Source organism: Anabrus simplex, chromosome 2 (assembly GCF_040414725.1).
Source record: "Anabrus simplex isolate iqAnaSimp1 chromosome 2, ASM4041472v1, whole genome shotgun sequence".
NCBI classification, from domain to species: Eukaryota; Metazoa; Arthropoda; class Insecta; order Orthoptera; family Tettigoniidae; genus Anabrus; species Anabrus simplex.
The window spans coordinates 335358307-335379217 of record NC_090266.1 but is presented as its reverse complement, the minus strand read 5'-3'; the positions used below and the strand labels follow the sequence as shown (position 1 = coordinate 335379217).

At 40.4% G+C, this 20911-nt stretch overlaps 1 protein-coding gene across 4 annotated transcripts in view; it reads left to right on the top strand.

Annotated features, from left to right (window-relative positions):
- CRMP (Collapsin Response Mediator Protein) overlaps window positions 1–20911 on the top strand; it is a 486710-nt gene that overhangs the window by 191193 nt on the left and 274606 nt on the right. For 3 of the 4 annotated variants that reach the window (XM_067140710.2, XM_067140711.2, XM_067140709.2), the window contains exon 3: window positions 2113–2205. In XM_067140710.2, coding sequence (XP_066996811.1) covers window positions 2113–2205 — 93 coding nt within the window. Of the gene's footprint in view, window positions 1–1912; window positions 2028–2112; window positions 2206–20911 lie in introns of those variants that run through there. The other variant, XM_067140712.2, reaches the window with a different exon arrangement.

Sequence of the window (20911 nt, the reverse complement as noted above, 5' to 3'; positions counted from 1 at the left end):
GCCGATAGTATTATTATTATTATTATTATTATTAATATTATTATTAATATTAATATATATAATAATATAATAATATATAATAATATATAATATTATTTATATTAATAATAATAATAATAATAATACCAAATGAACATGTGATATTTTACAGCGTTACAAGCGGTCCTACACGTCGTTCACTGGTTTATTAGCTTTCTCGGTAGATCAGTGGTGGTGTTCGGCCCATGATCACGGGTTTGATTCCAAACAACAAAAGAGAATACTGAACCTGAAAGATTACATTTCATTTTAGCAGATCTACGTATAAAAAGAAAATTGTACTACTCCTATAACAGCAGACATTGCAATGTCTTCCTACAAGGATGTAGAAGTAGACGGGAGTAAAATTGAAATGCCAGCACTCTATTATCTATATAATTAATTCAGGAGTATGAGGTGAGGAAGTATATGTGTTAAGGAACACATGGTTGCTTTCTCTCCCTGGTTAGAAGTGGCGATCTGACAGTCCGGAGCTTAAAGGCTAGTACACACCAAGCGACAAAGTTGCGGAACACGTGTATCGCAACAAGTCCCAGGGGATGTCCTGCGACATTTTTTCCGTGTTTGGGACTGTCGCCATACAAAAGTTGCATGTCGCAGGTCTCCCATGTTGTGCAACATGATGTAGTCTGGACGTGTCGCGAAACAAAGTCCCGGTACACGCCGATGCCAGTGTGCAGATAGCCGCCACGTGTTGGTGTTGTGTTTCTTGTTCTGTTGTTTTGCGATGGAAATTACTCTAAAAATCATTGAGGATTTACACACCCTCCCTTGTCTTTGGGATGTTATGTCTACCGAGTATAAAAACAGAGACAAAAGGAGGGAAGCAATGGAGTCTCTGGCTAAAAAGTTCACTATGTCCACTCACGAGATGGAGAAAAAGATTCAAAACATTAAAAGCATATAAAGCAATTTCTTGCGCCATTTCGCGCCGATTCCTGTGGTGCAACTGGCTCTATAGATGTGGACGCGGGACATTGTATCGCAACAGTCTAGGGACAGTGTCTCGCAACTGTCCCCATACAATGTCCCGCAACTTTGTCGCTAGGTGTGTACTAGCCTTTACATACCTATCCCGTCGGTCCCCTCACCTATCTGATATACAGCAGCAAGCCGCGCGAGGTGAGTCGAGGGGAGAGGGACGCTACTTTTCGCTAGTTGCTTTACGTCGCAACGACACAGATAGGTCTTACGGCGACGATGGGATAGGAAAGGCGTAGGAGTTGGAAGGAAGCGGCCGTGGCCTTAATTAAGGTACAGCCTGGTGTGAACATGGGAAACTACGGAAAACCATCTTCAGGGCTGCTGACAGTGGAATTCGAACCCCTTACCTCCCGGATGCAAGCTCACAGCCGCGTGCCCCTGACCGCACGGCCAACTCGCCCGATGGGAGAGGGACGTACCGGCAGGGCTCCAATATCGGTATCCGATGCCTTGCACTCACAATTACGAGCGACGTTTTATTTTTCCTCATTGCTTTCAGTTTTGTAAATGGAACACTGTGTCAGATACATTATAATGTGCTTTGAGATTTCCATTGTCTCATTTGACGTTTGAGCTTCACCGATAGCCTTGGTACCCCTCAGTATACGCCACTGTTGCTGTGAGAAATAACGGAAACATGAACATGCAGATTCTGCTGTAGCCAAAGCGAGTGGAGTGACGAAACTATCGATCGTACTGTTATTAAGTAGGTTTTGTCCCTTGTTTCCCATTTTCACATCTAGAAAATATGGGGGCTGTACCTCAGTTAAGGACACGGTCATTTTCCTCTCAGTTCTAGGCCAGTCTTATCTCATCGTCGCCATAAGGCGCCTGAGTCACTGCGACGAAAGATAAGGTGAGATAAGGTATACAAAACTGCTCCCTTACATATACATCACAAGACAGAAACTAAGTTTGTGCAAGAAAGTTGGTTACATAGTGTCTTACCGTAGCTATCTATATAAACAGAATTTTTTTCGCACTTACTTGGGATATCCGTAATTTTATGTAGCTGAATGAGTCTGTTGTTTCTTTCTCTGTGAAATTTCTCAAGAATTACGTTGTACTGTACTTTTACTTTCGTTGCAGGTTTCCTCAAGTGACTCTGGAAAAATGACAGAGGTTTCTGAAGAAATTACTGTAGAATCTGTTACTACTGACGAAGCGCTGCCAATTGATGAGGTAAGTTGTGCACGCCATGTGCTCACTGCTTCCATTGTACTACCCAATTACCAGTACGTGTTTTTGAGGTTTTAGATGATTCCTTTATTTGTGGTGGAGTTTTGGGACAGTTCGGTATTAGTAGTGATGAACAATTCAACGACAGTCCAAAAAGGGGAAATATAACAATAGCTGTACTGTAAGATAAGATATGGCACAACTTCTATACTTGACAATGCGTCTAGAATCGTGGAATATAGTAAATTTACAAAAGATAAGATAGACAGGCTACTCTCAGTTATCCTTGATAGTAAATTTTGTTGAGAGTACCAAGTTCTCTAGGGCACGGGTAATAACAACAAAGGACCGGAGTACTCGAAGAATGAGGCTGTGGAGGTGTGACTATATTACCACCCATAGCTCAGTACCATAGACATATAATAGAGACCAGATATTAGCAGCTAATGCTGAAGCCGGAAGCATATGGCCGCTGCCATCTTACGTCATTACACTCTTGCATTTAATGAATGTAAAATCATAGCCAAAATACGAATATTGGACGGAAAAAAATAGAAAAGCACATGAAAATTACATAATAATAATAATAATAATAATAATAATAATAATAATAATAATAATAATAATAATAATAATAATAAGGGCGTACTATATTGTTTTACACTTTATTTTTCTACCCAAATGAATTACATTACACATCAGTTGTTACGTCCACCTTCTCAACATAATCTCCTTGTAACTGTATGCACTTCTGCCATCGATGTGTCAGTCTCTCCAGACCTTCCTGAAACCAATCTTTCGGAGTGCTGCGTACCCACGCCTTGACATCTGTGTCCAGTTCTGAAAAATCTTCTAAACGGCGACCACGCAGAGGTTCCTTCATGTTCCCGCCAAGTCGGGGGAGTATGGTGGGTGTGGCAGCACCGTGAATCCTATTTGAACAATGGCAGTTGTGGTCTCTCGGCTAGTGTGGGGCCGGGCATTGTCATATTGCAGAAGCACACCTTTAGTCTATTTTCCTGGACGCTTAGTTTGAACGGCACGACGTAAGTGCTTAAGGGTTGCCACATATGCTGCAATGTTAATCGTGGCCCCAAATTTCAGTCAGTCAATGAGGATGATGCCCTTTGTGTCCCAGAACACTGTCGCCATCCGCTTGCTAACTGATGACACTGTTCGACATTTCTTTGGCGGTGGACTGCCCCAATACTTCCATTGCATCGATTGTCGTTTCGTTTGTGGCTCATAGTAAGGTTGGCTGGTGCTGACACTGTCACATTCCCTCCAGAACTGGTTCCCTTGTCCACCGATGTGCGCCCTGTTTTCCAACCCTCCACCCTGCTGTAAAATGTTTTCCGTGAAGGCGCATGTTCTCCACAAACTGCCACCAAGCGTCGATGATTTTCTGCACTGGTCACGCCTTCTTTCCATAGGAACCAAGTCGTACAGCGCTGTCCCTGACGGTTGGTTTCCGTATTGTCTGCTTCTACGCTGACAGTGTTGTTATGAAATGGCTATGACGAGTGCATTCGTTGGCCCCTGTGCGTGTGCTGCTACCAAACGGTGGAACAAGACACTAGTTACACGTCACCACCTTCAAAAATGAAATGTGAACCATAATCGGACATATAAAAAATAAAGTTTAAACCAATATAGTACGCCCCTCGTAATAATAATAATAATAATAATAATAATAATAATAATAATAATAATAATAATAATAATAATAATAATAATAATAGCAATGCGTACATCAGAAGAAAGGCAGGAAATGTTTAAAATGAATTTAAGCGAGTGAAGGAGAGAATGTATGACTAGCTCAGGTTGACGGGTTCCAGTCCAGCGGTATTTGAAAGTGCTAAAATACACCAGTCTCATGTCTAGATCTACCGGTACATAAAAGAAATCTTGCGGGACGAAATTCTGGAAGCTCGGCGTATATGAAAACTATAGAAGTAGTTAGTAGAACTAGTAACATTATTATTCTCAATTCTGCACTGAGCTTGAAAGCTGACCTAATTTCCGTTCACGTGGCTCGGCACCATAGTGCTCCTATATGTTTCCTGGATAACCAACCTGCAAGCTGAAAATATGCCCAATAATCTCTCTCCTTCACTGGTTATTGTAGAGAGAAGGAAACGTCCGCGCAAAAGGAAAGGAAAGGTATTAAGTAATATCTGGAACTTTCGAAAATCACACTGCAAAGACTTATTAAATAAATTGCATCCTTTAAGACGCCTCTCTTTTCAAGAATATGGTTACTGTACATCACCATAAAGACAGAAATATGTAACATTAATTTGAGTGAGGAAGTGTGTTTATTTCCTTAATTCCTCATTGAGCGTGGAAACCGACTTAATTATGAATATCTTGATTTATTTCATCTTAACTTTTATCATTTACTAGGGTAGGGGAACATTCATTATCGATGCTTACATTGAAGTTACCTTGTTATGGTTATGTCTGGTGATTTTAATATGTAACTAGCAGTGATCAGCCATTACAAAAATGAGAAAAAAAGAGAATCGGGCGGCGATATTTACTTTCTAGTGTATGGCCTTACGTGACGATTATTATAACTTTGGTATCGGAAGTCTGTAAAATCTTGAAGTCGATGGATACGAAGAAGTCATGTGGTCCAGACCGTATTTCAGGAATAGTGTTACGTGACTGTGCTGAGGAGCTGGCATAATAATCAAATGGTCACTTCGTACAGGCGATTTCCCGTCCGAATGGAAGAAATGATACATTATTCCAGTGTTCAAGAAATATAACACAATTACAGACTAATAGCTCTTCTTCCATTCATTTCCAGACCAGCATGGTTTTGTCCAGAAACGCTCAACAACCACCAGTCTTGCTGTTTACTCCCACATCAAATCTAGCGCACTAGGCAATTGCAAGCAGGTTGATGCCCTGGGTACGCGGATATTTCCAAAGCTTTCGACTCTGTGCAGCATAATGCTCTACTGAATAAGTTGTCACGCATACGGAATTCATGGAAGCTTACTCGAATGGTTTAAGTGCTATCTTTACGACAGGAGGTATTCAGTAAAATACAAGGAGCTCATTTCTCGTTCTTACTAGCCTATGTCTGGAATTCCACAAGGTTCATTACTGGGACCTTCGTGTTTCTTCCTATTTGTTAATGATCTGCCATAACAAATTAATTCGAGCAACTACCTACTCTATGCTGATGACCTTAAAATTTACAGGGTACGGTAACTGAAAACATGAGTGACTGTGAATTGCTACATTTAGATATAAATAATATTAGTGACTGATGCGAAAAGTGACAATTATCCTTGAATATTTTAAAGTGTTGTGCATTATCCTTCACGAGAAAACCGAAAGTTAATGCTTTTAAGCATTCTATAAAGGGTCAAGAAGTGAAGAGTGATACTAAAATTAATGATATCGTTGTTCATTTTAACAAAAAAATGGCTTTATCTTTCAAGTAACATGTGTTTAATATCGTGAATAAGGCATTTAATAAGTTAGGCTTTTGAAAAGAAATTGCAGGAGTTTTAATCCATAGTCTCATTGAAAAACCTGTATTTCTCACTCATATGGTTGGGTCTAGAGTACTTCTCTGAGGTGTGGACCCTTTCACAGCAATACTTAATTAATTCTTTACAGCTATTGCAGATCAGATTCGCAAAATGGATCAGTACAGCGTGTTTTTGTACCAAGCTGTTGTTGATAGATTATGACCTGTTTTGTATGAAGATACATATTGATCCAATTAGAATTCGGCGCAAGTATGTGAGTGCACGTTTCATACATAAATCTATTGGTAATTTCCTAGACTGTCCTAATTAACTCCAGTTGCTGCCAGTTCATGTTCCTTCTTGTAACACCAGGCAGACTGTCACCTTTCATGTAGCCAAGTGCAGAACTGAATCACACAGAAAATCTTGGTTTATGCAGTTACTAAGATCCCTGAATGAAATTGGTGGGATGGTGGATGTATTCCACTCTCCAGATAGGCAAATTCGTAGACATCGCTATGGACGCGTCGTAGACGGGATTTTCTTTTTTTGCTAGTTGCTTTACGTCGCACCGACACAGATAGGTCTTATGGCGACGATGGGGGACAGGAAAGGGCTAGGAGTGGGAAGGAAGCGGCCGTGGCGTTAATTAAGGTACAGCCCCAGCATTTTCTTGGTGTGAAAATGGGAAACCACGGAAAACCATTTTCAGGCCTGCCGACAATGGGGTTCGAACCTACTATCTCCCGAATACTGGATACTGGCCGCACTTAAGCAACTGCAGCTATCGAGCTCGGTAGGCGGGATTCCTGGTATCCTATTCTGTAACTGACAGTTAAATGTTATTTTTCTTTTTAATTTATGAGTCATTTCAAATGTGCATATATTTTTCTGTTTTCACGTTCTTCTCTCCTATGTATGTGTTGCAAATATGTATATCGTCACTGCACCTAGAAAAATCCGCTACGTGAAAATATTTAAGCTTAGAATTGTGACCAGAAAGGTTCAGTCATCCAAGGTTCAGAATGTTCGTTCTGAGGGATACATGTGCTACAGGTCAGTGTTTCTCCCCTCAATATCGTCACATAACGGTATTTAAAGCCGCGATGATGATATATTGTACATTGCTACGTTATATTATTAGTAGCATTGTTATTATTTGTATTTATTATATCATCTGTAACTGGAGAAGTATTGACCTTGTTGATGATAAAAAACAAATCATATCAAATCAAATCACCGTGATACTCATCACGCGAGTACAGGTTCGCGCTCACCGGGTTTCTCGGGTGTGGAGTGTGAGCTTGCAGTCACGAGATGGTGGGCTCGTACTCGATCGTTGCAGCCTTCAAGGTGATTGGCCATTTTCACATGGATCAAATGCGGCAGCTGGGTCTTAATTAATGTCACAACCATTACTCTCCAAGTCCTTTCCTATCTCATTGTCATCAAAAATGTGTATGTGTTAGCAAAGATACAGCAAAAAATAAAAATATATCTAATCACTAGGCTGATGACCACGGAATTCCAAGAAAGGAACAACAGTTTTCAGTGTTAATTAATATTAGATGGAAATGAAAAAAAGTCCTCAGATAACATTCGTCTCCTCACACCCGTAGGTGGGGGAAAGTGTTCATTTAAAATGGAGAGATAATTAAGAAGTGTGGTGCCCTAGAGCAGCGTGCTGCAGTGACGCAGCTCATTCTCTTTGAGTTGTGAATTGCCGCAGTCACCCTCTGACCCAGATACTGGAACGAGTCTTCCCTAGTGTGATTATTGTCTCAGCATTCCACTTGTGGGCAGAGCGCTTGGGAGTCAGCCAGTTCACTGAATGCCAGGGAAATTCAGTGGACTGAAGACGATACATCGTACTGATCAGTTGACTTACAGATGTTGTACTAGTACGTTAAGAAAATAGCATACAGTCTGTTCGAATTACACTGGATGGCCTCCACTATAGTTCTTTGGAATTCTGTATTACCGGAGTTGATTTTTGAAGTAGTGATCATTTGGCTGGCCCAAGTAATAATTAACACAGATAAATTTTCCGCTGAGAGCAGTGAATTAAGTGGGTAGGATAACGTGACAATTATGAGTAGCCTCTCGAGGCCAAAACATTTCCCATTTCAGTCAATCAGTCAATCAATTATCTGCATTTAGAGCTGTCGCCCAGGTGGCAGATTCCCTATCAAAATGTATAAATATCTTCAAAAAAACTTGGAAATTTATCGAACACTCCGCTTAACCCCTAAATATCCTCATAATCATGTGAAGAGATCCGAAACCTTTTCGCACAACCTCGTTAATGTCATTACCCCCAATTAAGATCACTAACACCTACATACACATTGATCCCCATGACGTACTATCACCCATCAACACAGTAATTAAAAGTGAGAGGACTCTTCCTCTTGGTGAAACTTACAGCCTGACTTTTCATTCCATTCACGATCATACCAGTGCCCGCAATTCACCTCACAATATTGTCTAGGTCTTTTTGTAGCCGCTCACAATCCTGTAACTTGTTTACTACCCTATACAGTATAATATCATCCGCAAATAGCATTGTCTGTGATTCCAGTTCTTCGCTCATATATTTATATATATACAGTACCAGGTGGCCCTCCGGTCCCGAACGTTTTACTTACATCTATCCCGCATGCAATAATGAAGAACGGGATGCCTAACAGCTGGTTTACAAAGGAGCGTTACACTGTGCTGCATTTTCGATGTGAAACAAACGTTCTGTAAAAGGGTGCGGTTTTAAACACTCCAAAAGTGCAGAAAATGTGTAATAACTCATTAATTTACACACGTACAGACATTACACTCACCAAAAAATTGCTTGTATGTGGTATGTGCCTTGAACAATCCAGAAGCTCTTAATTGGAACTCTGTTCGGCGAAATGTGTGTATAGAAAACATGCGGATATTTGGAAACTCCTGCGCATACCGTCTGCGAGCTTCGGCTGCATTCCGACCAGATTCGATTAAAATTATGTTTGTATATTCGTCCTTGAACACACCAGCCATTGTCCATATATTGACAGGAACTATAGTGCTTCTCTACTATATACCAACCTAGCGTTTGGAAACGAGGCTTATTAACGCAAGGATGCGCATTTGACGGGTAGCAGCGAGTGGGCGTGCTGTTCTTATCTCCCCATATTCTGATATAACTAACCTGCAGGCAGTAATACGATTATGAAAATCCCATTCATCATTAGTGCACGCGGGATACTTACAAGTAGAAAGTACGGCGCTCGTGGGCCACCTAGTATCTTATAAGAAAACATAAAGGTCCAACAATACTGCCCTGTGGGACCTCCCGCTTAATAATTACAGGATCAGATAACATTTCACCTACTATTATATTCTATAGTTTTATTTTCTAGAAATTTAGCCACCCATTCAACCACTCTTTTGTCTAGTCCAATAGTCCTCATTTTCGTCAATAATCTCCCAAAATGTACCCTATCAAATGCCTTGAATAGGTCAATAGTGATACTGTCTATTTGAACTCCTGATTCTAAAATATCTGCTATATCTGCCTGGAATCCTACATATTGAGCCTCACTGGAATAAGCGGTCCTAAAACCGAACTGCCTACTATCAAACCAGTTAGTAAGTTCGCAAACGTGTCTAATATAACCACAAAGAATGCTTTTCGAGAGCTTACAAACAATAAACATCAAGGTGACTGGCCTGTAATTATCCGCTGTATGTTATCAGCCTTTCCCTTGTACTCTGTGGCTACTATTGCAACTCTCCATTCATTTGGTATAACTCCTTCATGGGAACAGTAATCAGATAAGTACAGTAGGCTATGTCAGACATGGCACTATATCCCAACCCATGGCATTTAATATAGCCCCAGAAATCTTATCAATCCCAGCTGCTTTTCTGGCTTTCAACTTTTGTACCTTTTTGTAAATGTCTTTATTATCATACGTAAATTTAAATAATTCGCCACTATTAGTCGCCTACTCTATCTAGACATTATCCTTATATAGGCCTATAACTACCTTAATATACTGCTGACTGAATACTTCTGCCTTATGTAAGTCCTCGCATATACACTCCCCTAGTTCATTTATGATCCATAGAACATCCTTCTAGGAACCTGTTTCTAGCTTAAAATAGCTATACATATCCTTCCATTGCGCCCTGAAATTCGTATGGCTACCAATTATGTTTGCCATCATGTTATTCTTAGCAGACTGGTTTTCTTTGTTTCTTTCTTTTTTGGCTAAACTAAATTTCCTTTTAAGCTCATTCGATCCCCCCTTACTCCCACAACCATAACTCTATTTCTTTATAATCTCTTTATCTCTCTGTTATAATATTTGACACGGATTATAGTTCTCTACTGTGGTATTTGTACCTATAATATCCGGCGTTGTAAATAGAAAACTATATAAAACTGTATCGTTTTTAAAAAAAAGCCCGGAGCGATCTCTTGTGATGTATATTGTTTACAGTGCATTCAGAACAAATTTGTTACTTTCATAGACCAGTCTCAGTGTGATCTTTGACACAGATTATGAACGTGACTGAGGTATGAGCAATGCCAGAAGCACCGTTCCTTATGCAACCAGTCCCTGTGATGAACGGTGTAAAAATATGGATTGCAGGCTCATTTAGTGATTATGTTTCATTGGACTTGACAGACTTATATGTAGCCTAATAGTGTCTTCTGGCTGAGTGAGAAAAGCAGCGGGGAACTACAACACTCATCACTTCACTTGTACGGCGCTTCAGAGACACCTTAACTTCCTATGAGGGACAATGTTCGAACTGTTAGGGACAAAACAAACCTTTGGGTTAAGGACTCAACAAACAAACAAACAAACAAACAAACAAACAAACAAACAAACAAACAAACATTTTTTTGCAATTGGCTTTACGTCGCACCGACACAGATCGGTCTTATGGCGACGATGGGATAGGAAAGGCCTAGGAGTAGGAAGGAAGCGGCCGTAGCCTTAATTGAGGTACAGCTCCAACATTTTCCTGTTGTGAAAATGAGAAATACGGAAAACCATCTTCAGGGGGGTTCGAACCCACTATCTACCCGATGCAAGCTCACAGCTGCGCGCCCCTAACCGCACGGCCAACTTGCCCGGTAACAAACAAACAAATAAGCAAACAAACAAAACAAACGCACGCATAGGCTTCCATATACACAAGCAAGTAAAACCATCTCCACACAGACCATGAAGGCCCCTGAAACCCTAACGGGGAATCGAAACCACGTGCTTCCGGTTGAACCGAGTGCACTCGGTTAGGCAGCCCATTACATATATTGTTTGAAAATGGTCCCATTAATGACGTAATTAAACTTGGCGCTAGGCTTAGTGTCTCAGACAGTAGAGCGCTGACTTTCTGATCCCAGGTTGGCAGTCCTGGTTCAGTCTGGCTGTATTTTAAGGTGCTCAAATACGTCAGACTGCTGGGCTGAGTGGCTCAGACGGTTGAGGCGTTGACCTTCTGGCCCCAACTTGGCACGTTCGATGCTGGCTCAGTCCGGTGGTGTTTGAAGGTGCTCAAATACGTCAGTCTCGTGTCGGTAAATTTACTGGCACGTAAAAGAACTCCTGTGGGACAAAATTCCGTCACCTTAGCGTCTCCGAGAACCGTAAAATTCGTCAGAGGGATGTAAAACCAATAAAATTATCATTAAAAACTAACCGCTGTTAGCAACATAAATTAAAATGCCACATGCGCTACATATTCGTTTCACAATTTGCATGCCTCACAGGAGTCTTTCAGTGTTAAACACTACATCACTTAAAATTCATTCCCAGGGCTAACGTCAGCATGTCCGAATTTGTTTATTTATTTACAACTTGCTTTACGTCGTACAGAAGCAGATAGGTCTTATGGCGACGATGGGATAGGAAAGGGCTAGGAATAGGACGGAAGCCACCTCGGTAGCATGTCAGCTACCCCTATGAGGGCGATAAAGTCCATGTCTCCACTGGAATATATCTGTAATTTAGACTTGAAGTTATTAAGAAAGATGAAACGTTCCAGCTATGCCTAAGGTCATTCGGTCAGCTGAAAACAGAGCTCTTTGCCAGGAAACTTTGCTTGCTTGCTTGCTTGCTTGGCGGAGACTCCTCATCAGCACAAAATGCAGGCACTGCTGTGTCTGAGCATTTGAAAGCTAATAATAAAATTACAATAATATGTTGTGTTACACACATTTGTCCCTCGGTTTTCCCGCAGAAGTTCTTATACGTACCTCTATGTCTACCGACACGAGTCTGACGTATTTAAGCACCTTCAAACACCACCAGACCGAACTAGGATCGAACCTACCAACCTGGGCTCAGAAAGCCAACACTCTACCGTGTGAGTATAACTGCGTCGTTATTGAAACCATTATATTATATTATATTATATTATATTATATTATATTATATTATATTATATTATATTATATTATATTATATTATATTTGTCCGACTCCTTGGCTGAATGGTCAGCGTTGAGGCCTTCGGTTCAGAGGGCCAGGGCCGGGTAGGGCATTTTAATCGCGTCTGATTAATTCTTCTGGCTCGGGGACTGGGTGTTTGTGCTTGTCTCAACAATCTCCTCTTCATATTAAGACAATACACCACACCAGCAACCACCACAAAAACACGCCGAAGGGCATCCGGCCCTAAAACAGGGCCAAATCCAAATGTGCGACTCAGTTCACTCCCGCGACCCCACAGGTGTGGAAAAAGCGGCAGAAGAAGAAGAAGAAGAAGAAGAAGAACATATTCTATTTATATTATTATTATTATTATTATTATTATTATTATTATTATTATTATTATTATTATTATTATTATTATTATTATTATTATTATTATTATTATTATTATTATTATTATTATTATTATTGAGTATTATCATCACACCAACAGAACTGTCAATTAAGTAGCCGTGTTGACACTCCGAATCCCATGGTATCTCTGAAGTTATGCAACTCTGGACGTGAACAATGCCTGTGTAGGTGGACCTCTTGCTGTTGGCTTGTGGAGTAGCGGAAAAAACTGACTACCCTACTCTTAGAAACTATCGAAAAGGAATGTCTAATTAGTAAGCCCTGAGGCCTAGTTGGGAGTACTGAATTGGTCACCAGCGTCATTAATTAATTGAATAAGGCACCAAGCATATCATCATCATCATCATCATCATCATCATGTAGAGCCGGTCTCATTAACTCGGACGGTAGAGCGCTGGCTTTCTGGGCCCAGCTTGACAGGTTCGATCCTGGCTCAGTCCGGTGGTATCTGAAGGTGCTCAAATACGTCAGCCTCGTGTCGGTAGATTTACTGCCACGTAGAAGAACTCCTGTGGGACAACATTTCGGCACCTCGGCGTCTCCTAAAACTGTAAAAGTAGTTAGTGGGACGTAAAAGCAAATAACATTATTATTACTTACCTGTAGCTAACATCGAAGGACGACGGTTGGCTTCCAACATGCCTTTCGAAGTCATGCGTTGATGTAGGCTAATCATGTCTGTACTTGTTCCGAAACGGCACCGAACGACATAGAGATATACCACAATGCCCCAAGCCGTGTATTAACCGACAATAACTACAACCTCTAAGAAATGGCCGTTAGTTTTGTAAGGCTTTGTGAGCATTAGCATGAGATTAGGGAATTCTGCTTAAGAAAGAAAATTCTGGTTTCAGCGGTCAGTTTTGGGTTCTCAAGGCCAGCTGGGCGCGACGTACCTTAAAAATCCTCTATTTTCGTTCCCATTTTCAGAGTATAAGCCAGTAATAAGTATGGTTAAAAATGTGGTGTAATGTTCTTGTACCCGATACTGGGCATTTGTCCGAAAGACAAAATATTTGTAGGCCTATCCGTAAAAGGGTAGGTCTACTTGTCGATACTTTAAAATACAGTATTAGTCTATAATAATTGTGGTCATGGCATGGATCAGTTACATTTATTATGTTGGTTGAATAATGACAGTAAACAGTTTTGAGAAATTCAACCGAGTAGTCTGCATTTTAAAATCATTTCCTCTATGTACTGCGGGCGCTTTTAATTGCAGAATTAGATTTATAAGTATGCCTATCATTCATATTAATATGTGCTTGCCTGTGTATGAATCTACTACTAAAAACGTTTTCATTCCTCCCCTGAAGGGGGAGGCGGGCCTCTTAGATGGTAACGCCATCTCTCAGGCCGGGAGATTTGTTACGGTGAAGAAAATGCACGTAGAAGTGGGGGGGGGGGTGGCGGCCGTAAACTGTCCCGGCATTCGCCTTAATGCAGGAGAATGGAAAACCACGGAAAACCATTCTCAGGACAGTCGACGGTTAGGGCCAGCCGTGAGGTCCAGCCATGTCCCGTCTCCCGAATGCAGAGGCGTAGAGCCACGGTAGAGCCGTGGCCACCCCTCCTCTGCTCGGTTGGCCGGTCAGAGTGCAGAGCTGTTGGACCACGGACCAGCCGTGGCGACTTGAGGGCCGAGACCCACTCTGCATCTCCCGACGTTGTATGAATTATAGCTTTCTATTCCGAAGCACACTTAAAATTTTGGGAGGAAACCCAGAATCTGAAACTATGAAATTTGTTGTTTATCAATCTAAAATGTTTGTAATATTAGAATTGCTGGGTTTTACGCTCATTAAATCTTCTACGAAAGCATCTCGTATTTCCTCAGGAGGGAAGAAAGCTGAAAGGAATAGTGCAGCTACTTTCCAATAATTTGATAATGGTAAACATTACACTACGTCCCTCCAGTTCTTGTTTGCACGAAACAGGTTGGCGGGCAGGTGGTCTGTTCATAGTACACCTGTTCGCGCGCAGCTGGTGTTCGTGCGCGAAGATTCCACCCTCTAACATCATACAAGTGGGTTCCGTATTTCTCTTCTTCAGCTCAGACTCGGTTAACTCTTTTGTGGAGAGAAGTGAGGTAAAATCCCACTCTTGGATATCGTAGAATTGGGTTTCCTTTTTTCTATCCCTTCAACTCGAGGAGAGAAGTATCTATGACAGTTTACTCTGCAATACACACACAATACAGTCACAAACACACTTCACATGCACCAAGTACATGGCGCTGTTATTCGCTCGTCAAGGCAAACTTCAGCCGCCAATTTTTTCGCTCTAAATGTTTTATTAATGAAATAAATTTTGAAAGGACACAATCCATATTATAAATATTTTGAAAAGCAAAATATTGAACCCATGACGTTCGAGTCATAAGGAGCCAGAGTCCCAAAGTCATTATATGAGGTCGCATATAAATTACAAGTCATGAGCTCTAGCTACATTTTTATCTCTGACCGGAGACGTCACATGGAGGAACAGGTGGTGGTTCTCATTCTCATTTCGCCACCCGCACGTACAGAATATGCAGGGATATGTCGGGACCATTTTTCTAATGAAAAGTACATTTTAAGAAGAGTTGGCGACGAAACTGCCGTAGTAAACGTCAGGAAATTGTAAGTGAAACAATTTGGTCATTAATGGTACAGATTTCAGACCAATAAATAGCTCCAGAAGGAAATTTGTCGAAAGACGCGCCTGTTCGTTCGAACTCTGTTACATCGACAAAATATAGTGCCTATCTTATGAGGTAAATTAACAATTCAGTTGGTTAAGAGAAACCCTTAAATGCTTATCACCAGCACCGCTACTAAGCTAAAGAACTATGTGTTACGTACAAAAAGTGTCTGTAAAATTTTGGCGGTAAATGCAGGTGGCATGAGAGGGGGAGTAAATTTTGCAATCCCGCATTGTGTTCAGAGTATTTGAATTTGAAGAAGAACAGTAAAAATCGGTTGTGTAGACTAAGTCCCCACCGGGAGGGCAGTTTGGCCAAAGGTGGCTGTATAATATCATCTCCAAGTGGAGAAAGATTGTCAGTCAAGTTAACGGTATTCCCATGTGGAATCGTCAGGTAAATTCATATCAAGGCAACAGACGGTCATTGTAATGCCGAAGTGCTGCAATTAAATTAACCAATATTTATTTATTCAACTTCGTTTGCGTGAGTGGATCGGTGTTTTGATGAACGCGTTCTGTTCGCGAGGAAGATAACGTGTGAAGGGCATTGTTTTGTTTATGTCATTATGTTCAGGTGAATGATAACAAAGACAGAGAAGGGAAAAATATGTTTCGTAAAGCCACTCTCTGTCAAGATGGCTAAGTAAAGAATGAGAGAGGGTGATGAGCCTGTAATGATGGGAGACGACGTACGACTACAGGTATATGAATTACCACCTTTACAAAGTGCTTTTATTTATTTCATGATGTCACCCTTTTTATTTCGTGAAAATGTCAAAGGAATATGACAAAAGGTCATTTTCTATGTTTCTTGGATAATCGGGAAAGTCGCGAAACTAGCGTGTGAAATTTTGTATAGTAGTAGACTTGATGGTTGAGAAACGAATATAATGTTTAAAGCAAAGTATCATTTCCGTACATTTATTTCCTATATTTGTGGTTTGCCAAAGTTAAGACATTAATTTATAGTAAAATTTCTGTTCGGCGTAAAGCTGAAACTTATCTAAGCGTATTTCGTGGTTTACCATTTAGAGCGAGTGTGCGGTAACGGTGGAGTGTCAGCTGGCGCAGAAGGCACACCGTTGTGTTCGGCGATGTAAATTTTGTCAAGGAAAGTTACGAGGCGAGATTGGTACAATGTGTTACAGGGAATTGCTATTCCAAAGTCTGTTGAAATCTGTGTAGAATTGATGAGAGGAAAATAACGGTAAAATTTTTGTGAGTCAAGTTGTGAGTTTCGGTTTGGAAATATTATCCCTGATAGCGTGAAGAGATGGTTAGTTGTCACAGAGTATTTTATATAAAAGCATTGTGGATCACCCAAGAGAGATATTCCATATTATTGTCGTGTAGAAAATTAGTGATAGCGAGTGTTTCAAGTCTTGCAAAAATGGGAAGGAATGAAGGAATGTAGATCAGGTTGCTGAAATCCTGTAGTGCTGATGCCGGGATTTTCAGTCTAGGAAACCCAAGGAGTTATTTTGTGTAATTTAACGCGATGGGAGTAGGGTCAGTCCATAGTTAGGATTCCACGTGAAACCGTAGAACTGTGGTGGATAAGAATATTTGAGTGACGTTTTAAATGAAATCTCTTCCCGGGTCAAGAATTACAGTATATATCATGTGAATTGGCAGCGAGGTGAGGTTTTATTTGACACAAGTTAAGATAGCATGTGTGTTTTGTTTAGAGATATCGGGGTGTAACCGTTACTTCAGCGGCTACAACAAACACAGTAAAGGGAGGAAAGTAAGTGCAATTACACGGTACCTAAGACACTACACACACATGAAAACAGCTGATGAACTACGCGGCACTCCGCCAATAACAACACTGGTAAATATCAGTAGGGACAACTTGACGACAAAAACCCAGGAACGTGAAAGGAGCTGGGAACCTACCAAGGGCATGGAGATGGCTTAGGTTGCAGATTCCGGAAAATCAACCCTGATCCTTGATTTTTCAAATATATTATTTACCAAAATATTACTTACAAAGGACTTTACAAACGAATTGCGAACAAATTCAGTCATACCGAACTTGTGAACTACAAATTACATGTTCCTTGAGACACACAAATTGCACGTTCCTTGACAATAGCTTCCTATAAGTTCAAAGAGTCAAGCAAATATCATACATCTAATTAAAACCCAAGTCGTACAATACAATTTAGAGTGAAGCTAAACGTACCTTTCAAAATATCTGAACAACATAATTGAAAAAGGGTAAAATCAGAACAGTAATATCAAAACTTGGCGCAGAGGCCAGTTCAACTTGGTCCCACGCCCAAAAACACTTCTGATGCGGGGCAGAGGAAAACTAGCGTACGTCAAGTGACACGGAACTACTAGAGGCAAAACCCCAAGGTAAATACATAAAACTACAATTTACATGTTTAGTGAAACAAGGAAAGGGGAATACCTCGGAAACGACAGGCAAGCCCAGCTGAAAAGCTAAGGCATCCGAAATAATTGAGTGGCGAGTCTGGGTGAGGTTCGAGCAAACTCCCATATGAAAAAGCAAGCGAACATTAAGTGAAATTTACGGTGGAATAGAAATCGAGAGTGCTTACCCCAAGGTGGCCCATCCCGGTAGCGAGACGACGTCAAAACTTCGGACAGCCAGGCAGACCACGAAATGCTGCCTCGCTCTCTTTAAAAAGGGAACCCTTGCCTTGGAGTAGCCAATCAGAACGCAGGAGCCCGCCTACGCCATCCAAATTCACCAATCGCAACTCCTACTTCAGTCGCGAAGTTTAAATAATTTTCTCGAATGCGCACGATCGCGAATCTTCCATTTCCAGAACAGTCAGAACATACTTTCTGGAATACATAACTAACAAAGGCCAATACACCCTGTTCAAAAATTCAAGTTACAACTTTCTGGATAGTTCCAGTAAATATCGAAATGAAATCTAGTTGTTACAAATACCATATGTTATCAAAATATTTACACTGTACAGATTAAGTAGTTACATGGAATACAAATAAAATATTTTATCACCACACTTCAGATCATACAGTAAGTACTACTTAACAAGGTTTACAAATAAAATCTTCAATAAATACTTTCCACTTCCAATACATTCTACACCTGTGACATGGGGAGAGGTCGTGTTTCCGTTATTCAAAGCCAGCTGTTAAGTGGTCGAGCCAGCTTACTGCTAGAAAGAAACTGTAACTGAGATTTGTCATTTGTAGTAAAATGTTTGGAATTAGATTTCATTATTTAGAAGGGACTCGTTTTAATAGAAACTTGAATTCATTATCGAAGCGACGGAAATGAGGCTATGGTACGATGTATGGGAAATAACCATTTTCAGGGATTTCAAAATTTGAGAATCTGTAGTGATATCTGACGTTTTTGACGGATATACACAGTTTTATTTGAACGTCACGACAGCTGTCAATCCATAGAGTTCGTGATGGATGATTGTGTTGTGTTGTTGTTGGTTCCCAAAGCACAAATGTAGTTTCTTGTGATTTGAGGTCATGCTAGTGGAGCTCATTGGGGTGCAGTATTCCAGCCACCCTAGAGTTGGGTGAGGTGCATTACGACATTTCAGTCTCATCAACATGAAACCATATCGAAGGAGATGCCGGCATTAGTCCAAGGGATAACCGTAGGCGTTATAAGGGGTGTGACATGGGTTGTTTTATTTTGCGTCGTGTGCGAATTTATGCAGATTATAGGATTTAATGTTAGGATTATCCAAGCTAGTTTCTTAATAATTGTTAGTGTTATAATGTAAGCTTGTTGAGTGACATCATGGAATAAATAAATAATACTGGTAATTATGACAATGTATCCCGTTTCCATCGGCGATGAAGAAAAGTATGAGCATAAAACAATATTAGATGAAGATTTCGTTTCTGATAAACCGGTCCGAGTAACCCAATAATGTAATTAAATAATTAGGGATTTAAAAGAAACCATTCGTCTGGGGGTAGATACAATTTGTTGTTAATCAGGATTATGACATTACTTCATTTATTAATTTATTTAATTCAGTGAAATCGTACTTGAGAATTAGCTTTAAACCAAGTGACTAACTTGAAAATATATTTGGAAATCTTAGTTTTATTTGCTAGGAAATCTCAACTTATTTAAAAGGACTTAAATTCTACAAGTGTTGTGAGCGTTTGTTGTTTGTTTATCTTTTGATTTTGATTTGTTGAGTATCCGATGTGCCGGGGATTTATTAATGTGGAAACCTTGGTCAGCAACTACTGCAACTTAATTGTCTTCAGCCTTCCGCAAAGAAATGTGGATGGTCATGGGGTCATCAACCTCAGACTTAGATTTGGGTCGTCTGCCATTATAGCAGCATTTTCCTTGTGGTCATCGTCCACAATGACTTTAACGTAAATCACAAAGTTAGATGTCGGTCCATGACATAGTCACAGGTCACATCGATTCAATTAAGGGTTCATGCCGTACAACCACTGTGTAACGCATATCGATTGGACTGCCTTAATTATACCAAGAGACCAGAGCTCGTGCTACGGAGAGTAGATCATCAAGAATCATTATGGTGGTACATGCAGTATCACATTGAAACAAATCTTAGGGATCTCCAGACTTTCTTTATTTCATTCTTAAATTAAGATAGTGGTTTCTAGTAAGGATGCCCTTCAGGTAGTTGAATTAAAGTCTCAAAAGCCAGTGTCTCTCATCATCGTTGTTATTGTTATTTTTTAAATGAATAAGACTGAGTTCATTGTTTGGGGATACCAATAATGTCACAAGTTTCTTCAACCTCATCGTCAATAATGAATAAATATCGATTTCTTTGACTCGACTCCTCTCATTTAGTAGATACCATAGTTTAAATTACTAAAACCCGCCTCTTACCTAAGCAAGTGACGAAGAAACCGTAGACGACCCAAGAGAAAGATCTCATGCCGATTTGCTAATAGGTAAGGCAGGTAGGTATCCTACGGAGGACCTTAATGGGTTCAATATTAGATGAAAATATGTTTCAGAATGATTTTGTTTTATGGCGTTTGCATTACCCGCTGGAGGGTCTGGAAGAATTTCATAATGTGTACCTCATCTTGCTATTCCTCTACCACCCAACCAAAACTTCCGAGAGAACTCTTATCTGTTCACATCCTGACATAAAAAAAGTGATCGACCAAAGAATTTTAAGTCCCAGACAATTAGCGCGCATTTTCATAGAGTATGACGCACCGAGCTCGATGGCTGCAGTCACTTAAGTGCGGCCAGTATCCAGTAATCGGGAGATAGTGGGTTCGAGCCCCACTGTCGGCAGCCCTGAAGATGGTTTTCCATGGTTTCCCATTTTCACTCCAGGCAAATGCCGGGGCTGTACCTTAATTAAGGCCAAGGCCGCTTCCTTTCAATTCCTAGGCCTTTCCTATCCCATCGTCGCCGTAAGACATATCTGTGTCAGTGCGACGTAAAGCAAATAGCAAAAAAAAAAAGTGTTTGACGCAAGTGTGATAAACTGATATAACTTGAAAACAATATCCTCTCACCCATGGGTAAATAATGCAAGTATCGAGCTCGTATTATTATTAATACTTTCCGATTATTATTATTATTATTATTATTATTATTATTATTATTATTATTATTATTATTATTATTATTATTATTATGACTTGTGATGTACATCCACTTATTAGTATCATTATTAGTTTACGATCGCATTATTTGTGAGGTTATGTCATG